Source organism: Ammospiza caudacuta, chromosome 6 (genome assembly GCF_027887145.1).
Source record: "Ammospiza caudacuta isolate bAmmCau1 chromosome 6, bAmmCau1.pri, whole genome shotgun sequence".
Taxonomy (NCBI): Eukaryota; Metazoa; Chordata; class Aves; order Passeriformes; family Passerellidae; genus Ammospiza; species Ammospiza caudacuta.
The window spans coordinates 55,980,726-56,004,723 of NC_080598.1; the positions used below are offsets into that span (position 1 = coordinate 55,980,726).

A 23,998-nucleotide genomic window follows, 5' to 3' on the forward strand; every position below is an offset into this window, starting at 1 on the left:
CCAATCAAAAATGTGACTCTGAAAGATAGTCATCCCCCACAGCTCCCCTGTTCCCCTTGCCCTTTAAATTTGGACTGCAAGTATTAAATGTAGGCTTTATCAAGGGCAATAGTGGAACTCCTACTGTATCAACAGGCCCAGGAATTCCATCTGACTATCCACCATTGTACAGCTCAGATTTTATCTGAGTGACTACTGCTTCCACAGAGCAGAAATGCAAGTATGTAAAACACAATGCTGCTTTGAATGCCTCTTCGTGCCCGTGCACAGAACTTGCACAGATCAGGGCAGGCACACTCCTAGGTGCAAACAGCATTACGTGTGCTTCCCACACTGTGCCAACAGCTCCAACATGGGCAGCTCAGCCTTCCCAAGCTGGCTGCAGTGCCCACGAGTGCAGGGTGAGAGCTCCAGGCTGGGTAACCACCCCAAGAAACCTCTGCCCAATTGCTGCCCTTTTTCTGACTCTGTCATAACTCAATTACAATTTTTTTACAAACACATCATAAAGAACATATTCTACTGGCAACCAAAAAGAAAAAGATGAAGCAGCAGCCGTGTGGCAAAAGCAGAGTCAGGAGATCTGGATACTTTTCCTGGCTTTGCTTTAGATTTGTGACTGACCTTGACGAGTCAGATATAGACAAATCCCACTCCCTGCTCTGTGCAAGGGGTCCTGCCTGCTTCCCAGGGACAGTTGCTCTGCTATGAGCATGTATTGCCTGAGCAAAGACACACATGGATGCGCAGGTACACACAGAAATACAAACATTTGCACAAGGGGTGAGTCCTGAAATCCAAAATTCCTGTCACTGACACAGAGCAAGACATCAGCTTAATGAGAGGTTGGAAGGAAAATCTGCAGGTCAGACATTGTGGAGCATTTTGTAGTCCTGATGATGAAGTAACAGACATACAACATTATTGGGGGGCATTCAAAGGCCATCTTTCCTTGTTCATGTCTCTAAAAGCAAGGGAAATATCATCTACATCATAGGATGGATTTCAGGGCTGAGCTGGCAAATATTTATGAGAGCCATAAAGTTTAGAAGTCTAGTCTAATCTTTCCACTTTAGAAAGACAAAATGTTACTGCTAGGCTGCCAGATCCACAGATATGCCAAGTCTCTACAAATCCCACCAGACCCAACATTTTTTTTCTACAGAGGTTCATATTTTTTCTGTTAAAAAAAAGGACAAAACCAAACAGAAATAGGTTTGGTTTTAAACCATCTACATGCTGAATATACAGAAGTTATTTCTCTTTCTTGTTTTTCATTCATAATTTGATCTACTCATGACGATACCAAGATCTTCTTTATAGACTTGAAAAGGACTATGCAGAGTAACTACTGGATACACAAAGAATGTTTTGATAGCTCAGGCTTCCACCCTCCCTAAACAAATGAGCCAAGCATCAAGCTGGTATGAAAACACAGTGCTGTAACACTGTATGGGTGTCTGATGGCACAGGTGAGATCTGCCAGCAGCAGCCTCAGACCCCCGCCAGGTGTGAGCTCCCTTCTGTAACACACACCATCCTCTGGGCTGGGAAAGCCCAAGGAAAGGAAGGACATGCTTTGGCAGATGGCCCAAGGACAGAGCCCTGAACATGGATGACCACTCCCGGACTACACTTGTCTGTGTCCCTTCCCTGGCTGTGAGCGGGGAGTGGGGTCTGTCCCCTTCCCCAGCCAAGGGCTGGCTCTGTAGGGAGATGTGCCATTTCTCCAGCCACTCTGTGCACCATCCCCTCTGCCCCACGGTGCTCCCCAAAACCTGAGCTCCCCACCCCACATCTCTTCCCATGGCAGGGGAGCCACAGCTCCCTGAGGGCCTCTTTACAGAATCAGAATCAGAGGCTTTTAAGGGGTTCGAAGAGCCCAGTGCCAACCCCCTTCCGTGGGCAGGGACATCTCCCACCAGACCAGGTTCCCCAAAGCACTGTCCAGGCTGGGCTTCAACACGTGCAGGGATGGGGCATCTACAGTTTCACCTGTTCTGGTTCCTCACCACCCCCACGGTAAAAAATTTCTTGCTAATATCTAATCTAATTTTCCCATCTTTCAATCTGTATCCATTACTGTTTGTCCTATCACCACAGCTGCTCATGGAGCGTCCCTCTCTAGCTTCCCTGCAGACCCTCTCAGACACTGGAAGGTTGCTGAGGTGCCCACACCACCTTGTCTTCTCCAGGCGGAACAGCCCCAACCTTCTCCATCTTTGTAGGGAAATGCTCCAGACCCCTTAACAACTTCAAGTTCCCCTCTAGACTTGCTCCATGCCCTCCTTGTATTGGGGACACCAGAACTGTATGCAGTGCTCCAGGTGGAGACTCACAAAAGCGAACCCGCCCCAAGCCGTGCCCCCCGGGGCTGCTCCGATCCCCGGAGGGCAGGGTCCGATCCCCGAGGCCAGCGGGGCCGGCACGGAGGGCAGGGCCGGTCCCGAGAGGGCAGGGTCCGATCCCCGAGGCCAGCGGGGCCGGCACGGAGGGCAGGGCCGGTCCCGGCCCCGAGGCCCCCGCACACGCCGGGCGGGGGGCGGGACCTTCCGGTTCATGTCGGCGCTGGGCTGGCGCGGAGGAGCAGCGCGGCCATCTTGCCTCGTCGGGGAGCGGCGGCGGGGCGGGCGGGGGGCAGGCACGGAGGGAGGGAGCGGCGGGCGGGCACCCACCGAGCGTCCGCAGCCCGCGGGGCGCCGGCCTTCTCGGAGCCTAGGGCGGGCCGCGATGCGAGCGGCGGCGCGGTGAAGCGGGGCCGCGGCGGGGGAAGGAGAGGGCAGCCCCCCGGGCGGCGGGCCTGCGCTAGCCGTGCCCCGGCGGCAGCGGAGAAAAGCCGGGCTGCGCGGCGTCCCGCCGCCGCCTCCTCCCGCCCGCCCTGCGCTCACCCCCTCCCCCCCGGAGCCGCTCCCTCGCCGCCTCCCTTTCTCCGGCTCCATCCCTTCCCTCGGCTCCATCCCCTCCCCGCTGGATGAGGCGGCCCCCTGCCCGCTGCTGACCCCTGCGGACCCCGGCTGTAGGATGAGCCCGAAGGACTCGGAGGGGGCGAGGCCGCTCCGCTCCCCGAGGAGGATCTAGTGGGGGGGCACCGACGCGACGCCGCCCCCCGCCAGGCACCTCGTCCTTCATGGTGGCTCCCTGCGACCACCATCTCGGAGCAGACGCGCAGCCCGGGGCCCGTGTGTGTGTCTGTGCGCGCCGCCGCCGCGGCCGCCCGAGTGAGGGAAAATGTCCACTCGGACTCCATTGCCCACGGTGAACGAGCGCGACACCGAGAACGTGAGTACCGCGGCCGCGGGGGACCCGCCGCGCCACCGCACCGCGCCCGGGCCGCGCCGCGCGGGCATCGCCCCGCGGGGCGCTGTCAGCAGCCGCCCGTACGCTGCCCAAATTGCCGATTTATGCTGAATTGATTGTTTTTTTAACCCGTTCACAGCACGGTTCGCCGGCTCCGTGGCGTTTGCGGGCATCCCTCCCCCCTCCCAAAGCCGGTGTCCCCTCTTTAATTCCCCCTGGTTCTATTTGAGTGTCGCAGGGTGGTGTGAGGATCGGGTTGGTCGTGTCGGTAACGGGGATCGGGGTGGGGAGCGCTGGGGGGCTGCTGCCTTCTCCTGATATGCCAACTTACTGCCAAAGCACCCGAATAAACCTCTGGTAAACAGATGGGAATAATTCAGCTTGGTTAGGGGTGGGCTAGGTGACCTAGATAATAGGCCTCTTCCCTGCTTAATTTGCAGGGTTCTCGATGGTAATGACGCTGGGAGGCTAGTCACCTGTTCAGATGACATTAAAAGGGTTTCTTTATTGGAATTACCCTTTGCGCAAGGGAGCCTGTTCCCTTCACACCGAATACCCCCTCGTTTTTGTTTTTTTTTTTTACCTTGACAAAGCCAAGGTTTGAGAATTGACACTTTATTTACAATATTAAGTCAGTCGCAAAGGTCGTCTGCTAAAGGAAGAAAGAACAAAAAAATAAGCTAGTCCTACCTACCACATGAGCATATAGCAACAAACGAAGCTCGGTAGGAGACTCCCTTTCTGCAGATAGAAACTGTGTTTCTCCTGAGTTAAAACTTACTTGATCCTGGTGTATCCTGTCTGACCATTTTTCTGCATAGGCTCTGACATGTCCCCGAATGATAAACAGAAGGGAGTTGTCACTCACTGTGGTCTAAAATGAGTTGATAGGTGAACTTTGTATTCAGCTTTTTGTGAAGGCTATCTGATATTCTTTATGCATCAAGATAGATGCTAAGCTTGACTGAAGAGGCTTTTTTTTTTTTTTGCTTTTTTTTTTTTTTTTTGTGAGGGTTTCTTATGTTTTGGACTGGCATAAAAGGTGGAAACTTTGGTTAAAGATCAGGAAAAACTGTTGGATTGTTCCAGACCATAAATAGTCTGAGAAAAGTGATGGTAGCCCCATTGTTTAAAACAAGACCAGACAAAGCGTTAGAAAACATGCTGCATGGAACAATTACTGCATTACCAGGGATTTAGATTTTATTGACATAATAGGCACTTCTAACTTCTGTGATCTTTATTTGCTTTAGGACTACATGCAACCTGCAGGCTAAGGGCTGTATTGAGCAAAAAGCCAACTAAGCATATTTGGTTGTAAAATCTCAATGAGCTTCCTGTCTTGTGGAAGAAAATAATTAAAATATTATGCAGCCCTTCCTATGCCATGGGGAGAGTTGAAGTTGAAACATAATCTACAAAATACTGTGCAGAGTTTATTTGGATGAATTTGGTCTATACCAAACCTGACTGGACTTTTCAAGCTCCATGTGAATGTATGGAGGCCACATAGTAAATCATTTCAGAAAATGTTCAGATCAGATTCCCCAATTAATTCAAACTCTACTGTGGATAACTTAACAGTGGAAAGACTTAATGTGTGCTTGAGGAAACATAATTATTCACAAGCTGTGTTTTCTAGCACTTGAAGTTAGGTTTTTACATGTCTTCCACTTAAGGCACCTTATTCTCACTTCAAAATATTGGTCTAACACTTCTGTTTAGTTATCTTCATAATCTGACATACATGGATTGTCTTGCTTGCAGAAAAATTGCCTTAGGTTTAGAATGAGGCATATTTTTAAGCTGCTGTATTCTGTGCTGGTGTCCACAGAAATACCTGTAGGCAGTGATATTGACAGGGAGTGATTAATGCAAGCACTCGCCAGATCCAGTCAGCCAAGCCCTCCCCAGTACAATGCATATTCCTCTGGAAGCTCTCTGATGTTTTGGCCATCAGCTGTCTAGAAATTTACCAAACTGTATTTTGTTATGCCTTGCTTAAAAACTAAATTTAAATCTGACATTTAGTCTATCTGAATTACCCCTACAGCTGAGAACACCAGATCTCTTTTTTTAATACCAAATGCAATAATTTTGATTCTTCAGCTAACTGTTCTTTACCCCAAATTTGGGTGTGTTATGTTGGCAGGTAAATTGAACCTTGATTCATTCTCTTTCACATAAGAGAAGTCTAATTAGTTAATATTCAGAGGGCTCTTTGAAGAGGCTTAGGAGGTGCCAAAGTATTCAGCTAGCCTTTGGGGCCATGGTTGTGGACCCTGTTAATGCCTTCTCTCTGCTTGGAAGGTTACCACTGCTGACAAAGGCTTGGCTGGTGTTGAATCTGGTTGAAGTGTGCTGATCACAGCTTATCCATGCCTATACTTGCAGTTTTGAAAATGAAGTTAGCCTCCAGAATGACAGTGAGTGTAAATTATCATTGTCTGTGCTTGCACTTAACCACGTTTAGTGGTTGGCAGGTCCTGTTGAATAAAAAAGTGTAATTGCCAGTACTTGATTTTTATTTTTTTTTCCCTAAGGCTTCTTATCAACACATGCTGAAGTGGAAATACTGACTGTCACAGTGGCTTTCCCCAAAAGCTACTCAGAGCTACCAAGCCTTTGGTGCCTTTGAGATTAAAGAATTTGGCTGCGAGTCACCTGGTTTTGAGAGGAAAGGCATCCCAGATGATCTGTGGTCATAGGAACTTCACACTTGGACAGTTGGAAGCTGGCTGGTGGCCTGCCATGAGCAGAGACACAGCAGCTCCTCTCTGGCCATGTCTTGTGCAGCAGGGGCTGCTCAGGGGACAGAAGTGCAGGACAGGATCAGATCTTCTCTGTCTTTTGCAAAAATATGTCCTGCATGTGAGAAAGAAAGCAGCAGAGACCTCCTTCGTGCGAATCTGGGAGACAGGATAGACACAGAAGAAGGACTTTAGATGACAGAAGAATGAGTAAACCTGTTTTACTAGTGATGAGAAGGGAGAGAAGATGGAGGAGAATAGAGTGTGGCAACACAGTGGAAAAGGAAGATAGAAGGTGGAAAACAAAAGATGAGAGGAGTCACAGAGGAATGTGCATATGGCAGGATGGAGGACAGCCAGTGACAAAGAAATAGGAGCAGAAGGAACAAGATTGTGAGGAGTAGGACAACTATTCATTAAAAAAAATATTCAAAGAGTGGGAAGATGATAGCAAACTATAGATAGAAACAAGGAAATACAGGTGGTATGGAGGTTGGAAGATTACTTTTTTTAACAGCATGAAACAGAAAAGAATAATCTTGCATTAAAGCGTTTAATTAAAACCTCTGTGTTTGTTGCACAGCTGTGTTTTTTGGGGGGGAAGAAAGAGTAACTCTTTTGAATGTGTTGGTTCTGCAGGCCAATCTGAATAAAAAATTTAAATAATTTGAGGGAAAGCAAGACTAAAATATACTCTTATCTCCATGACTGTGCCTAATGTGAAAAATTTGCTATTGAAAGATGCCAGCATGATGGCAACTGTGCTTGCACAAAAGGATTCTGTGCAGCAGTAGTACCACCCCTTTTTGGTTTTTATTTTTTTTCTTTTATTTAAAAAGATTTAGCAAAGGCAGAGTTAGGTACAAAAATGTATTTTGAGCTACTGGGAAAGTTAGTGCAGTATGTCTTGGTTTATTACCAATTAACTATGAAATGCATTAGAGCATTTGCAGACAATATGCAAGCTTGCATTGTTCTATATATTATTTATCAGTCTTCTCCTATTACAGATAGATCTGTAATTTGAATGCTTTCTTCCGTAGCATGAAATCCTGTGGGGTTTTTAAAGAAGGGACTGAGGAGGGAAGCGTTCCTGTGGCCAAGACTTCTGACAGATTTTCTTCTACAGGGCCATCTACACTATTCCATATTTTTCACCAGTTGTAATAAATGTTCTGGTTTGAATTAAATTGGGAAAAGATGGCAAAATAACTAGAAATAAAAAGTATTTTAGGAATTCACCTGGCACGTATTTTATAGTGCCAAAATTCCCCAGAGCAGAAAAAAATGCTGATGCTCAATAGGCCTGGTACTGTGTCCTCAGAAAATACCTGGTGAGCTGCATGACACTGCGAGTCATCAAGTGCTAGTATTTTCACATTTTTGCAGTGAGACATTTAATTCTCAGCTGTGCTGAGCAGCCTGTGCTGTGGTGTTTAATCACTTGGCTCACAGTGATGGGAGGCTGCTGGGGGCAGCAGCCTCGGGTGCCCCTTCCCACCCGCGGTTTGTGCCAGCTCTGATTATCACGGGGCTCTGAGATGAGTCTGGTCAGCTCTGATCCGACTGGTAGAAGCCCTTAAGAAAAGTGGAGTTATCCCCATGCTGTGGCTGTAAACAGAATGCCCAGTGCAGGTGAGGAAGGTTAGAAATGCTTCCTAGTGGTTTTGTTTTGGTTTGAATTAAGCCAGTCATAGCACAGCACCCTAGGGCTAGGGTAACTTGAATTGTGCTGCAACTGCAAACAGATACATATTTACAACAGTGTTATTTGGATGTTTTATTCCTGGAAAGAATCTTATTTTCTTCCTTTCTTACATATTTTCAATAACTCAGAAAAACTAGGTTGCAGGACCTTACTCCAGAAAATGTTACATAGTAAGACTTAATTCATTAGCACCACCAAATGTGGCTTATATTGTGGGCTTAGAAGTAGCAGTCTGAAAAACAGAACACAGCTACTGGAATTGCTGAAAGAAAATGAGAGTAAATACAGTATTTAGTACACTGAACTTCACAGCCTTCTTCCTAGATTTTGTTACCCACACACCTGGTATCCTTACCTGCTTGATTCTCCATTTTAGTTCTAGCCAAAAGATATATTCATGTTGATGTAAGCGGACAGTTCCTGTTGACAACATGTCTCAGGTGACTCAAGTCAAAGGAATTCAAAGAGTGGAGGCATTTGTCTCTCCCAGTCTCCATTTCATATGATATATAAGTAGCATGTGTCTGCAACTTCCTCTTCTCCTCAGTCAAGTAATGCTGCCTCATGGGTGTCAGCCAGATCAAAAATGGAGGTCACTTTTTTTTTAGGCTCATGGCATATCAAGGTTGGCTCTGCTTAGCGTGGAGATCATCTGCCACTAAAATTCTTTAGAACATACGATAAATAGGTGCATACTGCTCTTAAAACATAAACCTGAAAGATACTGAGAACACCTGTGATGAGGAAGAAGCCCTAACCCTCCTTGGGTTAGGAGGAATTCTTGCCCCATAAAGCAGCGAGTTGCTGAGCTCAATATGTGTGTATATATACATATAAACAGAAATTGACTTTCAAATAAAATTTGTTCCTGCAGGGTTTAAGCCTAAGCAAAGCTTTCTATCTACAAGCTCAATGTGGTTTTTGAAAACCAACTGTGAGGTGGTTGGGTTTTTTCTTTTTTGTTTAGCATGTAATTACTGACAGTGATGATTCTGGAAACAACTTAGTTGGCAGTATTGTTGATGAAGAATAGAATATGGTTGGCTCTTTAGCTATTATTCCCCAGGCTGATGTCAATAAATATCCATTTTAATCAGCAGTAAAGGAACTTTGGCTGGAAAGATATGATGAATGTCAGATCTTGATAATGTGAAGCAACAAAAGAGCTTTTAAAGAGCTTTTCTAACCGGCACCAGACTTATCTTTTTGATTATATAAGCAGGATTTCTTCACTGTTTTGTTGTTCAGTGCTAATCATGGAATTACAGATTCACTCTCTTTCATATGCTGTATAGAGCATGAACCAAATACTGCCAAACCCATCTCAGAGGCTGTAGTGATTTTGCATGGGAGGACTCTTGAGCCCCTGTGTGTCTGTGGGGGGAGCATCCTGCCTTTGCTGAGGATGTTGGTGCTTGGCTGTCAGCACTTCCCCACTCTGGTCTTCAGGGCACTGCTGCACTTGTCACTAGCAATTCCCACTGCAATTCCACTGCTGGTCAGTAGCCAGAATTAGGGGTTGCTTTTGTGGCAGTGTTCCCTCTGCCAGGTGAAAGTGTCCTGTGTCCCTACTGTCCCCCTCCATCACACTGCCCAGTGTAGGCTGTTCCATTGTTATGCTCACTTGGAGCTGTGTCCTGAGCATTATTCCTGTTTTTTTTTTTATTTTGCCTTCCCCACTGAGGTGTGGAGGAATTAGGAATGTGTGTCAGAGGTATAGCTTCCATGTGCTAAAGGCTGTTTACTCTCCAGGTTCCCCCTTTAATCCAGTGGTTTGACAGATCTGACCTAATTAAAAGAGCCACTCGTTTTCATGAATGTCATACCAATTACATGAATGAACACTGTGACAGGCTGAGACTGCACAGTGAAATCTTCCCCTTTTGACAATGGAAGCATCCCAATTAGTGTTTTCTCTCCCTTAACATCTATATTATATTTCTAGAAGGTCTGCTTGTCTCCCTTGACGAATTCTGACCCTTTCAGTTGTTCCTCTCTATCACAACGTCCGTAATGGTTGGGCTGTAGCCTACATCAGTGAATAAATCTGCCCTCATGGGTTGATAGCTTCAGTGTCACTTTAGGTAGATAGCATTTTTCTTCTTAGCAGACCCTTTAAAATTTTGTGAGATGGAAGCCATGACTGTTTACCTTTAAGATTGATTATGGAGCAAGCTAGTCTAAAAACTGCCTTTTAATTATATGTGTTCAACCAAATAATTGGTTATGCAAGCATCAACATATGCATGCTGGATCTGACAAAACCCACCTCACTCCATATCCTGATTTGTGCCTTGGTCACTGGTAGGAGGGAAGTAAAATCAGGACAAGTAAAGGGCATCTTCACCTGATGTATTCCTGTTTATAATTTAGGAAAATAATATAATATCTTATAATACATGATGATTTAGGGAATCCCAGAGCAGTAACTGGTATATAAACAATTGTGGATGAGTGTTTGCTGTGACACCCTTTGGTGGCTGCCAGAAACGTAAGTCTGTGTTTTGACTTTCCAGCAGAATTCCTGTGTCAGCAGTTGCAGGATGCCCTGCTGTGCTGTTTCAGGGATATCTGTGCTCAGTAAGATGCTACCCCTGTGCATATCCTTAGGGCTGCATTTTTGCCCTTCCACTGGTAGTACTCAGCGGTCTGAGTCTTCCTAAACATGTTAATGAGAATGGGAAATAAAATACATCACGTTGTTGGGAAGGGCTGCAGTGATGTTTTGTCTTTGCATGTTTGATTTAAAACATTTTCGAGATTTTAAAAAAACCAAACTATTGTACGTTTCCTGTTTTTCTGTAAATACAGTGCTAATGGAAAGTGCACAGGCAGAAATTACCATTTATTTGTATATTGTGTGCCCAGGTTAAGGTAATGAAGCAATTTAGTGTCTCAGAAATTCATGTCCTGAAATGCTTACATTATTATTATAAGGTATAGGCTTTAAGTACAGTTTTTTCTTATTACAATTAAAAAAGCTGAATGAAATGAGGCTGTCATGATTGTTACTGGTCTGACAGATTTCCAAGAAATTCTGTAATATCACTTTGTAGTATTTCATGCAGAGGTTAGGTAACAGCTAAGGTAATAAACATGCCTGGAGACTTCAGTAAGATTAAATTTTATTAGTTTATTTTTGCTGATGATACACTAGTTCTCACTATTTAATTAAATAAATACTTCTAAAAAATGCCATTTGTTCCCTACATTTCAGAAAGAGTTTCCTATTTACTGTAATTAAACATGGATTTTTGCAGGTCTTGGACATTCTGATTTCTTACTGTTTTCCAGCTCTTTGAATGCATATCAGATTCTGTTTCTTTCAGGTTTTTTCCTCAACTTTTGGCACCTTCTTTAGCAGTTCAAGAACTTTGATACTAGTCATCCCCTGCCCTGTGTGTTTCTAATTCTCTGAATGTTAAGATATCTGAAACCATACAGATGATGGATAAAACTAACATCTACCAAAAAGATTTCAGTTGTTGACACCCTCATACTTCATTTGCTTTTTACTTTTTTTCCTTTTCTTTTTTCTTTCTCTTCATGCTAATCATTATCTGGCTATGAAAGGATGCCGGCTCATCATTGGGGGAAGGCTTTTGCGAAAAGGTGGGTTTTGTGTTGTGTTCCAAATGTAGCTGGTCTTGGGTGCAGTCCCTCCCTTGCAGTAAGGTCTCTCACAAATGGACATGTTTTACTTCATTTCCTTCTGGGTTGAGTAATAATAGGGTGGGGCTGAGGGGAGGAGGAGAATGTTTTGTTTTGGGGTTTTTTTTAATGACAAAGGTTGTCCTGTTAGCTTGAAAATGGATGGTGCAAAAAAGAAACAAACATTTAAAGTATTTAAAAGATTTTTAAATGCAATCTGGTGCATGCCAAGACACGGAAAAAAGTGCTTTATTGTCATGAGTGGATTTCAGGAAATTTTTCTTTTAAAAGAGGTGGTGACTGGCAAACCTGAAGTTGCACAAAGTACCTCATCTCCTTGCCTTAGTTTCCCTCTACAGTGTAATGGTCTTGCTTTACATGAAGACAGATATTTTGGGAATCACTTAGCCCTGGTGAGTTCATTAGCAAGTGTTATTCTTACACAGAAAACACCTCCAGGAAATACAACTCACCTACCACAATATATGGAAACTTACTAGAAATGAGCACATGCTGATTTTAAGTTTTATGTTTTTAAGACAAAGCCTGTATCTTCTTGAAACCATATAAATGTGGACCTGGAAAAGAAGCCTGAAATTGAAGAGAGTTTTGGAGGATCAGTATAGTGAGGAAGGCAAAATCTGAAGATTTGAGGGAAAAGATAAATGACATTCATCTCAATTTGGGGAGCAGAAGATGCTATTGCCATTTCTTTGGGCTGAGATTGGCACTGTTAACGTGCTTGCTGAGGAAACTGCCCTGGGAAGTACTTGAGCACAGCCAGATGCTGTACAAGCCAATGCATGATTTGAGCTTTTCTTGGACCACCTATATTTTGTTTTTTGCCCACACCATTTATCTTTCCATCTGCCTGTCACGGCTTCTTGAAAATGACTAGGCTGGGAGAAACACTTTCGCTCAGTTTTGAGTTTATGCTCTTCATTTCCATATGCAAAAGAAAATCCATGTTGAAATGGACAATCTGTTTTCTGTGGTTTTTAGAAAGCTTGTTGTCTGTTCAGTATAATAATGTAACTGACAGAGGAAGGACTTGCTGATAGATTTATTTATGTGAAGTGGAATATAGTCCAAATTAGATATGGTTGCAAATGGCTGGATTTCTATAGAGGGAAGCATGGCTTTGAGCAAATCAGTCGGAGAGAACTGAACTGCTTAGGAACACACAGCTTGATACTTAAAACCCACAGCTGAAAAAGGTCATATTCTTGAAAAGAAATAATCTGGGTTGGAGTGGAAATGCAAACCTCCATACAAGGAGATTGTGTTCAGTTTATCAGCCCTAGTCCAAATCAGTTCACAGCTTTTCATGCTGCCCTTTAAATGCAGAGCTAGGAAGCATGAAAAAAGTATAGGACGCAAGAAGTCATTTCTCAACAACAGGACAGTGAAGCTCTCAAGACACAATTACTGTGTGGTTTGCTATGTGGAATAGAGCTTGTTAGTATAACAGAACCTTTCCTTTTCCTGATAGTGCTTATGTGAAGTAGGGTATGAGTCAGATCAATTTTGGCTGACCTGTTCTCTGGCTTGTGACTGTGTCGTGCCTGATGCCCACATCTCAGCTGCTTCTTAGGCTAGCTCAGGGCTAACAGTGTTTTTGTTCCAGCACAACTACTGTGTTTTCAGAGTCAGCTGTGTGGTTCAAAAGCTGTTGAACTGAAGTTGTTGAATGTGTCTGCTGGAGAGCCTAAGCTAACAAGCCCTGCTGGGAGGCAGTCTGGCTCCTGCTGCAGGCAGCTTGTGCTGAGTGCCCAGGTGTGGAAGGGCTGTAGTTTAAATAGTTCTGATACACTTCTTCTTTTGAGGAAGGTTATCAGCTGAGTGAAGTGCAGTGTAAGTAGTACAGTGTATTCCTGGGATGCTGTACTTGAACTGAAATGAACCTTCCTCTAATATATCCAAGAAATATCCTTATGGCCCTGTACAGAACATCCTGGTCCCTGATCACCAGGGGTGGCAATGTGGGAGAATGTTAGCACCTAGAATCAGCAGTTGCTGCTTTTTTCTAGCTGGTCTGAATAATTTGACACTGAAAGGTATGAAAGGAGCTGACAGAGAAGTTCTCTGCACTGTGTGTTGCAAGGTTTGTTAGAAGTCAAAGTTTAGGGAAATACAGAGGATTGGCATTGCTATGCCAGTGCACACAGGGGTGGCTAAGGTGGCCTGAACAATCAGCACCAGCCTGGCATTAAGGACATGCAAAATACTGACATTGTTGATATAGAATTTCACTGGCTTTAGTAGGTCCTTCAGTTGTTGACTGCTTGTCCTTCCTCTCCTTGAGAATTACTGATTGATAAACACCCCGTTGTTGCAGGTCTCAAGATATTATTGAGAACACTGAATTATTATCAAGTCTTGAATTTTTAAGGATGTCCTTCTTGTTCTTGTGCCAGTTATTAGTGGTTTGGAAAAAAACTCTTGCTCTTGAAAACTGTGATAAAATTGCTAGACTATGAAATAGGGCAGGATAGGCCTTTTATAGGAGCACTTGATATTCTGCATGAAAAGAAACTTTGCATTTCACTTCAGCCAAGTAGGGATCCAGGAATGAGAAGAAGCAGCAGATCAGGGTTGGTGTTGAGTGGTCAGGTACAGCTGGTCTTCTGCAAAGAGGGTTGGTTCTGCCCCTGTGAAATCAGTGGGGTGTTGAACAGAAGATGCAGCCTCTGTGTTAGTCCTGCTGCACCTACTCTTGGTATGGTAGGTCCATGTCTACCATGAGCCCCACAAAAAGATGTTGGAAGAATAGAGGAGGGTTCTCAACAGGAGTACAGGAAATGTTTCTTTAATCATTCATACAGCAGCCTGTTCAGGGAGCTCAATGTACATATCACTTACTGAAATGGAAGGGTGTTGTCACCAGAGAAATGAAGTACCTTCATGGGAAGTGCAAATCTTGTGGCAATGCAGTAGCCAGGCAGTAAGGAGAAGCTAAAGCCATATTGATACTAAAACATTGTGTGTTTTTTAAAATAGTAACTATTGAAACAATTTTCCAGGAGTTGCCATAGACTCCTATCAGTAGCATTTCTTAAATGAAAGTATTTTTAAAAATAATTTGATCACAACTCTTGCACTCAAATGAACAAATCAAGGAGCCCAAGATGGGAGAGTGTATGGTCACAAGGTTACATCAGGCAAGTGAAACTCGCCAAGTGTCATGCAAGCACGGATTTGTTCATTTGTGCCTGTACCATGGTTGTTAGCTCTTGAGGTATGATCTCATCCTCACACACAGTGATTTGCAGACCGAATGTTGCTCTATGCCAGTTTCTTGGTTGTCCCAAATGAGTTTCAGCAAGAGGAGAAGTAGTAGAAGAGCAAGATCTGGGGTTTCTGGGATGACTATGAATTTAATGTGTCATCTTTGGTGGAGTCAGATATTTGTTCCACCTTTGAAGGCCCCTAAACATTTTTAACTAATACTTTAATGAGTGTGGTTGGTGTATGGGCCTTAACCATGAGTGAAGAATGTAAGAGGGCGCCTGCTCTTACATAAACAGGCTATCAGGAAGTGAAAAAATACTTAAATCTTTACCGTGTAATCTAATGAGTAAGGACTGTTAAAGATAATATATAACCATTCCTTTTTGCAATCAGTAGCTGTTCAGGGAAATGAGAGTGAAAGGAACTTAAAAGATTGCAGACAGTGTCTCAGATCTCTGTAACTGGCTTTCAGCTTATCAATATTCAAGGTTTCAGTTATATTAGGTAAGATTTCTTTCCTTGTTCTCCAGGTCATCCTGGGTGTTTGCAGTCATATGGATCTGTAGGAACACAAGTTTAGTACCACAGGAAAGAAAAAAAACATTTTTTTAAATTAGTGTAAGTTGTCCAGTAAGGGTTAACAATTTGTGATCTTGGAAAATCTGTATTCGTGTTTCCTTTCCAAAGGCTTTCCTGCACTAGTTATGCAAATGGGAAATAACATTAAACACCTCTATATTTTGTGCCTGATGTGGCAGTCCAAGTAAGTTACTTAGAAATGCTCAGCTGTTGCAGTGCAGGTGATGTTCCACTGTCTTGACCAGGTGACGAGGTGAATTCTGTGTCAGGAACTGGGCCCCACTTTATTGCCCCATCAGAACAAAGTTCAGTGTGAGTGTGAATTTTCAGTTGGATCCTTTGAAGGTTTCTTCAAAGGCATTGCTGATGTTTTTGAATGCTGTGTGCTTGTCCTCATTGCTGTGTTTTGTGTGTGTTGCTCAGCCTTACCCTGTGTGTGTTTTTGTTGCAGCACACGTCCCATGGAGACGGACGGCAGGAAGTTTCCTCCAGAACTGGGCGCTCTGGAGCTCGCTGCAGGAACTCCATAGCCTCCTGTGCTGATGAGCAGCCACACATTGGAAATTACAGACTCCTTAAAACCATTGGAAAGGGGAATTTTGCAAAAGTGAAGCTGGCAAGGCACATCCTAACTGGCAGAGAGGTAACGTGGCATGGGTGTAAACAGCAGTGAGTTGCTGTAGGTGTGAAGGTTCTCTTGGAATAGCACCATCTAAGTTGGTGAACACAGAGCACATTTTACTAGAGATATTGCCACTGATGCAGAAAAAAGCAGAAATTGAAAACTTTTTTTTTAGTACGATTACAAAACAATTTCTCTTGGAAATGGTTTCTTAAACTTGTATTTTTGGCGAGTCTCTGTCCTGCTGAATTATGTTAAAATTTGCTTCTAATATTCTTGGATAAATCCTCCATTTTCAAAAACCAGATCAATATACAGCAATTAAATAAGCTTGTTGGAAGGACTGCCTCTTAGTGTCTTTATACTTCAGGGCTGTATTGGAGGTAAAGTCAGACATGAGAACTAAATGTTGTCTTAATTATGTTCCAAGTAGCCCAAATGCAGTATTTTCTTGCCAGAGCCATGTCTGTCCCAGGAATCCTAGGGTGGATCATCCTAGGGTGTGTTTAGTGCTGGGTGGCTTTGGGAGGATGCTTCAGTTTGTTCAGGGATAGTCTTGTTCCAGTGACAGTTTCCTCAATGTGTGCAGTATAGACAAGCTTCCTCTTGCATCTCTTCTTGGAGTCAAACTCAGCTCCATATTTAGTTCCTACATGCCACTGCAAGTAATTAATCACTGGCACTTAATGGTGATTCTGATTTAGTGATCTATAGTCCTGTCTGCTTGTTACTAGAAGGTGTTTCTTGGTGCTGTTTTATTAAAAGCAACCTTGAAGTACTGAAAGAGGGAGAAGCACCTTGCTAACCTTTTCTTGCCAAACCTGTCTGATGAAGTGAATGTTTGCTGATACCAGCAAGGACTTTTACAGAAACTGTGCTGCTGACTGCAGTGCTTTGAGGGAATTTCTCTTTTCTGAGGTAATACAGGGCTCAGTAGCAGGAACAGAGGGAAGAAGAAAGGGGACATATTTTGCAAGAGCTATTGAGATAGATTTTATTTTTTTTTGGCTGACAGTTCCCTTTGTCTTCTGATGTTAAAGTTAGTTCTCATTTGTAGAGAAAGTTTTTGATTAATTCCTTTCCCCTTAAGTTCCCTCCTCTTTTTACTGATGCTTAAGATGGGATGTGCAAGTACTTGGTTGGTATTTCTTTGCTCTTACTATAGGTATAGAACTTGGAGATAGATATGTGTCACACTTTGCAAAAAGCAAAGTACATTTTTCTTTACTTGCAGATAACTGTGTTGACCTCTGGTTCATTATTTTTGTTTGAAATTTCAACAAATAAAGGGGACAGTGTAAAATTTTTGGCTAAATTTGGAAAGATTTGAGTACTAAGCTTCTTCCACTGTCATGGAATTGATGTAGTTTGATCAACTGAGAGCATAAATACTTTCTGGGTTGTGGCCATTGGAATGAGTGTCATTCCTTAGAAAGGAACAATTAAGTTAATTTTATAGGAATATCTTCAAGATATTTCAAGCTTTTTTCTTTTTTTTAAGAGGGAGAAGAGTAAAATTTCTCTTCCTGCTGGATAAACTGTACAATGTTGATAATTTTATATGCCTGTGACCAGAATTGTTTCCAATATTCTGGAGAGCAATTTCCCCAATGTCATTACTTCACCCTTGCCCTTACTTTTTATATGTATTTATCTGATCAATCTTCAGATTGCTAGGCTTTCTCATGGCTGTTAAATTGATGTGTTTTGCTTGTGATCAGCAGCAGCACCAACCTTGTATGTTGAATCTCAGTTTCATTGCTAACTCATCTCCAAGGCTGTTTAAATTGGTTTTCCATTGTGTTTGATGGTGCCTCTTAACTCCTTCAACAGATTTAATCATTATGCTTTGACATCCTCTGCCAAGGCCACCGATACAGATATTAAACAAGATTGGCCCCAAAATCTTGTCCTTGAAAAACTCTTACTCATTTATTTCCAACTTAATACCTCTTTAGCCTCTTTTTAAAGGAAAAAATAAAAACAACTCCATGCACTTTTCAGCTTATCTAGTTGAAAAATTTCCATGCAGCCTCTTAGATGAGGCTTTTCATTAGTCCAGGTAGTCAGGTCTTGTGTGTTTCCATAGGGTACAGTTAACTGTAGGAAAATATGTTGCATTTAAACCTTCTCTTTCCTTGGTTTTCCCTGCCAGTTTCAAGTTCAGGAATTTTATGATGAATTGGAAAAAAAAAAATTGTCTGCTCATTTCTAAACCCAGCTCTGCTCTTCTGTTCTTGGTAGATGCTAGGAACCTGTGCTGCAAGAATGTTTTTTTTCTTTCTCCTTTGAAAATCTGTTTCTTGTAAGAATTCCAGGGTCATATTCTCAGCCTGGCCTCAGCCAGATGGCACTTAGCTTTCTGAATTTGTGATTTCCTGCTTTACACTCTTTCTCCTGCAGCCTGTCCTTTGTTCCTGTTCTTTTCTCCATCTTATGTACCAAAACCTAAACTAAATGCTTAGCTTTGGGAGTTACACTGAAATGAGTTTTCATCTCTGCTGTGTTCTTGCTGTATTTGAACCCCACTTATCTTTTCCTTGTTATCTGTGTCTCTGTTCTGAATGTCCTTTTAAGCAACCATGTCAGGTTCACTTTTTGGCAATTGCTTCTTTATATCTCTGTGCTGAGTAGTTTCCAAATCCTGAAGCAGATCAGCACTTTTCTGTCCCTTCCTGGGAGGAGGATATGTTTGTTTAAGCATTCTTTTAGGGTAGCTGCTCATCTCCTTGCATCTGGAGTCCTTCCCTGGGAGTTTTCCTGTTGCTTGAGATGAAGATTTCATGTTTCCAAGTGGAGTAAGTTCTAGGACTCCTTTTCATTTCCATTTTTAGTATGTCTAAATGAGTGCTCATCTTCAAATTACTGAAAGGAAGAAATGATCAGAACATCAACCTAATTTGAGGGGGTTGAATTGTCTTGCAAGGAGTGTGAGGCCAGAGATCAGCTTCACTGCATTAGGGCTGGTGCTTGGACACACCATCCTTCTTGGTCCTCTGCCTGGGAGAGTGTTACTTGTAGGCTGTCTGCCCTTTTGAAACCACAAGTCTTCATTGTCAATCTGCTTTTCTTAATTCTTTGACTGCAATCCATGCATTTGCTGTTGTACTTTTATCAAAAGGTGTTTCCTCTGACAAGTTTTCTGTACTTGCCAAAATGAATCTAAAAGATAAAACTACCTTTTGCTATTACTGATGTGGCCAAAATTATTCTGGACCCTTCTGTTCTTTAAAGACATGTTCAGTTAATAGCCAGGGAGCTGAAGTTTCCCAGTGAGCTGAATTCTTTCAGAACTCAAGTCTGACTCCAAGGAATCTATTGTCATCTTCTTTCTGTTCTTCTCTTGGAAAAAGTGAAATTTAAGAGGGAGAAAGCATTCTGAATAGTAGCAGTTTGGCCAATTTGCTCAGTGTTCCAACTCCTGATTTCTTTCACTCCCTTATTCAAATCATGTAGGAGGGATGTTTTAAGTCACATTATTGTGAATGGTGGAAGCAAACTCAGTTCTAATTCTATTAACAATTTCACACAGAATATCATGGCAATGGTGCAATAGTGTAGGTGGATGTGCATTTTTCAGCACTGGCCCCAGCTCACAGTGCATGAAACCATTCCAAATGCACTTTATGTAAAGAGAGCAAAGTTTCTGCTTTAAAAGGCAATTTAATGTTTTATTAACTGTACTTAGAAAAGTCTCCATTTAACTTTGTCAGAACTGCTCTTGAGGGCAGGCTGCCTTTGCCTGTGATTTGGAGACCTTATCAAGGCACCTGAAGTTGTTCCCTGTTCTAATGATGGGTTCAAGCTGTCACAGCCCATGTTAACACATTGTACTCTCAGTGTTCATGTGGACAGGAATTCTCTAAATTCACCCTGCCTTTAAGGCTATAATTAGTGCACTGAACAGGCCTGAGAGTCTGTGTTCTGGAAAACTGAGCTCTCTGCCTTCCCTTTATCTCCAGGGCTGAATTTGCTTGGCAGTGTGAGAGCTGAGGTGAGCTGGTTTTGCAGTAACATGGCACCTTGAGGCTTGGTGGGTTAAAAAAAGTTTACATCTTGTAAAGATTCACCAGAATGGTGCAGCCAAGAACAAAAATGCAAACTTCTCTGAGTGGAATGTGCTTACTAAGTGAACAGCTGTGGGTAGTCTTGGGGCACCAGGTCACTTTCAAATAACATTATCTGCTGTTGACAAAGGCAGTGCTCACGACATCCAGCATTAGAAGAGTCCAGCAGTATAATCCAGAATTATAAGAGATTGCAGGAAGTGAGTAACTTTGAACTATTGTCACAAAGTTAACAAGAGGCATAAAGGTAGAGATAAAAATCTTTCTTGGGTTTGTACACAGCTGCTAATATAAAAATACCTATTGCTTAATGCCTTTCTCTCTTGTTTGTATTTTTGAAGTGATTTCTCAAGGTTTTGCAATGGAATTTTGCCTCGGGAAACAGTGATCTATAATTTCAGTAGCTTGCCTTAGAAGAAAACACTCCCCAGAGTAAAAACATTCTTAGATGGCTTCTCAGTCATGTCTCATCGTATCTTGCAGCTAGAAGAGCTCAAAATAAGTCTTGAATATCAGTTTCAGAAAGCACCATATCCATTATATAACTCTGTGATGCACCCAAGCATTGAACACCGCTCCCCTCTTACCCTCTCCATCGTGACAATCCATCCCTGTGTTTTTGCACTTGAATGTAGGGATATAAATTGGCTTTGATGTAAGATATTCTTTATTCCATGTGTCACCAACCCCAAGTTAATGCGGTGACAAAGATAGCTCAGAGTGATGCAGGGAAATGGGAGCTGTGGCATGGGAAGGAGCAGCATCTACTGTTTGAGCCAAAAACTGAAGTGGAGTTGAAAGCCTTTGCTTTGCACCAGTGAGGTATTATAATCAGCTGAGTTGCAGCATCTTGCCTCTTTGAGAGGCACCATCTCCTTCTGTAGAGCTTCTTCTGGTGTGTTTAGTCTCTAATTTAGAAAGGAAAAATACCAATTGGCATGTAATTCTAGAAAGATTCTCATTTCTTGTTCTACCTCGTCCAGTATCCAAACTGCATTGCACTGAAGTTTCTGTTGCCTATTCATTGCTTCAAATCTTCAGGTTCTGACTAGTTAGCATGGTATGGAATTCTCTTCTGCTTATTGTGTGAATTTTTTATTATATTCTTTAATATTTCTGTGCAACATTTACTCAAAAGAGGAGAACAAGGAATGTACTTACCCAAAGTGTTGTACTACAGCCAATGTGTTTTTGTTGATTTCCAAGTGATACTTTTTTTAATACCCATCAGGGAGCAAATTGACACAAATATTTAGTGAATTTCCAAAGATGAACTTGCTTCTTGCCAAATTTGTGTGGAAATGCTTTCAATATGCTCTGAAATCTCTGCTTTTAGAAACTGCCAATGCCCAGTCACTACTGTGTAATCTGTTGTGTAATTAGACTGTGTAAATATTATCTGTAGGCACACTGCTCTCTATCAGGGCACTGTCTGCTGCTGGAGCTTCCACTGTCATGTCTGTGATGGTCTTAATGTCAAGTCAAACACTCAGCAAGCTTCTCATCTTAATATCCTTAAAATACCAGGCTTTTTCCATTCCTGCTTCTAGTTTAAATACAAGTGTATAATTTGCAGAAGGACCTTAAGCATTTTTTGTGTAATTTTCATGTTTTCCATATCTGTTACTGGGTTTGAGCATGTTGTAATAACGTGGTATTGTTCCTATGGAAAATACTGATCATGAACTCTTCCTTTAGGTTGCCATAAAAATAATTGACAAAACACAGCTGAACCCAACTAGTCTACAAAAGGTATGTTTTTACATTTAATCTTTCAACTCTATTATAACTTGTTTGCTTCCCCACCTCTTCCATTAACCCTGAATGCCTGTGCTGGAGAATCTGAAGCATTGCATACCTTTGCACACATCTGACTACTGTATTTAATAACTGGTTTTGTAACAGATATTTCTGACAGCCCTGCAGTTGTTGAAGCTGAACTCATGTGGAGCTGTAAACTGAGAAAACAGTGGTATTTGCCACTTCCTTTGTCTTCCAAGCAGAGCTGACTCTGTAGAGAGGACCTGTGGTTTGGTGTCATGCCCCCATGTCTCCTTTGTGCCGGTTGCTTTGTTAAACTTAGAAATGCAAAACTTATGTTCTGTCCTCTTAAACTGGCCTTGAAAACACTGCCTGTGGACTGCAGGCCAGGCAGTATCTGTGCCTTTCATGTAGCTTGCAGCAGGAGAGGTGATGCAGTTGTGTGAAACAAATTGGGCCGTGTCTATTCTGGTTTCTTCCCTCTAGCTCTGAATGTTTAATGTGCTGTTACAGTTGTATCACCTTATCTTTTTAGTACAGAGTGATAAACCCTGCTCTTTCATTAGGCAACCCAGTCTGTTTGGGAATCCATGCAGGAAGTACATTTAAATGTTACTTTTACTTGGGACTTCTCTAACTCTGTCCTTTTAAGTTCTGCAGTCAAAGGCTTTTTGTTTACTTTTGAGTACTTTGATAAAAACCCCCTTGAAATATTTCTGTTTGAACAAGAGAATATGCAGAATTTACCTGCAAACAAAATGAAAGAGGATAACTAGAGCAAACTGGAGCATATACACATTTGTATTTTATGCAAATACTAAAAAGATCACTTGACTAGACTTTTTATCAATATTAATGGTGCAAAAGTAAATTGGAAAAACACACAAGTTCTTACATTTTATGGTTTCATTGAGAGGCAAAGAATAACCTGTAGAAGAAAGGCTCCGTCATCCAAGCAGGTGGCAGCTTTTTGTGACTCTGTAGACAGGGTAAAAGTAGATAATCTGGTTCCATTTTTCTCAGAATTTTTCTCAGTTTAGTCCCTGAGGTTACTGGTGGTTTCTGGGTAAGCAGAGTGAAAATAAAGTGCAAATTAGGTAATATGATGGATCAGATAAAGTTGATTTCTGTGGCAGATTGCAACTTGGAATGCCTAAATAAAAATGGTTGAATGCTTGAAGCACTTGAAAGTGAAACAAAAGCTGTGTGATAAAAATGGGAAATACCAGGGCATGGGAAGAATGGTCAGAGGGAAGTAAAGAGGCCATGTTTTCAGTTAAAAATGTAAAATCATAGTCCTTCGAATAGTGTTACTTGAAAGTGGGCTCTAATGCCAGTTTGAGCTCATGTGGGGGCACAACACAAACCTTTTACACATCACAGATGTTCAGTTGGAAAAGCTACCAGCTGGCAGTGTGCATGATGGTCCTTTGAGTACTGGTTTTCAGCTGGCTCAGTGTCCGCTAATGGCTCCATCTCTGTTGTAATTTAATTTTCATTTACAGTTTATAAAATTAGATTATGAAGTGTGATTTGTAGTGTGATCTTGTGTACCACTGAATTTCTTAACTGGAATCTGGAAGAATAGTACCAAATGGCAGGGCAGATATCAGATCAAATTTATGGAGTGAAATTGCAAATGTGCTCTCCTTTCTAAGCTCGTTTGATATACGAGGGCAAGAAGAGTTTAGTAAGGTGTATCAGTTTTCAATTAAAAAACTGAAAGCATCTTTATTAAAACTAAATTCCTGCTTGCCATAGGAAGCAGAGGGAATGCCCAACATACAACTTGCCACCTTTGCCTGACCAGGGCTTTTTGTGTTGCGAGCCTTTGCCCCTTCCCCCAGCGCTGCCGGCGGCGCCGCAGCCTCACAGCTGCACACAGGACCTGTGGATGCGGGGGAAGCTCAGATGGAAGTGCTTCTGACCCTGCACTTCTGCAGAGGGAGATAAAATATTTGAGGTATGGTGGGGAGGGAAGGGCTGTGCCCAGAAGAGGGTGTGGTGTGCAGCGTCTCAGCTGCGGTGTAGCTGCATGCCCGAGTCATCCTTAGGTGGGGAAACGAATGGTGATTAAAGGCTGCCAGTTGTGATTTCTTTGTGCTCCATCTTGCACATCGATACTTCAGCTGCCGGGAAGAAGTTAACCTTGTTAGGGACAGGCTTTGCTTTCCGGAGCAGCCGTTCCTGGTATGCCCTCCCTGACAGCTCTGTGCTGACACTCAGCAGCGCAGCTCTGAAGGGTCGGGTTTCTTGTCTGCTGCTGAGGAAGTTCTGTGGCAGCCACATGCAGCTACTCTGTACTGTTGTTTTAGGAGCCAACTACTGCTCT

At 42.7% G+C, this 23,998-nt stretch overlaps 1 protein-coding gene across 21 annotated transcripts in view; it reads left to right on the forward strand.

Moving 5' to 3' along the window:
* Positions 1–2,609: 2,609 nt before the first annotated feature.
* The window catches only part of MARK3 (microtubule affinity regulating kinase 3), a 62,222-nt gene continuing 40,833 nt past the window's right edge, over positions 2,610–23,998 (forward strand). For 16 of the 21 annotated variants that reach the window (XM_058807736.1, XM_058807739.1, XM_058807742.1 and 13 more), the window contains exons 1-4: positions 2,610–3,279; positions 11,329–11,367; positions 15,668–15,859; positions 21,604–21,657. In XM_058807736.1, the coding sequence (XP_058663719.1) occupies positions 3,229–3,279; positions 11,329–11,367; positions 15,668–15,859; positions 21,604–21,657 (336 nt within the window). In that variant the 5' untranslated portion in view covers positions 2,610–3,228. The remainder of the gene's footprint in view (positions 3,280–11,328; positions 11,368–15,667; positions 15,860–21,603; positions 21,658–23,998) is intronic. The other 5 variants (XM_058807738.1, XM_058807747.1, XM_058807757.1 and 2 more) reach the window with 1 other exon arrangement.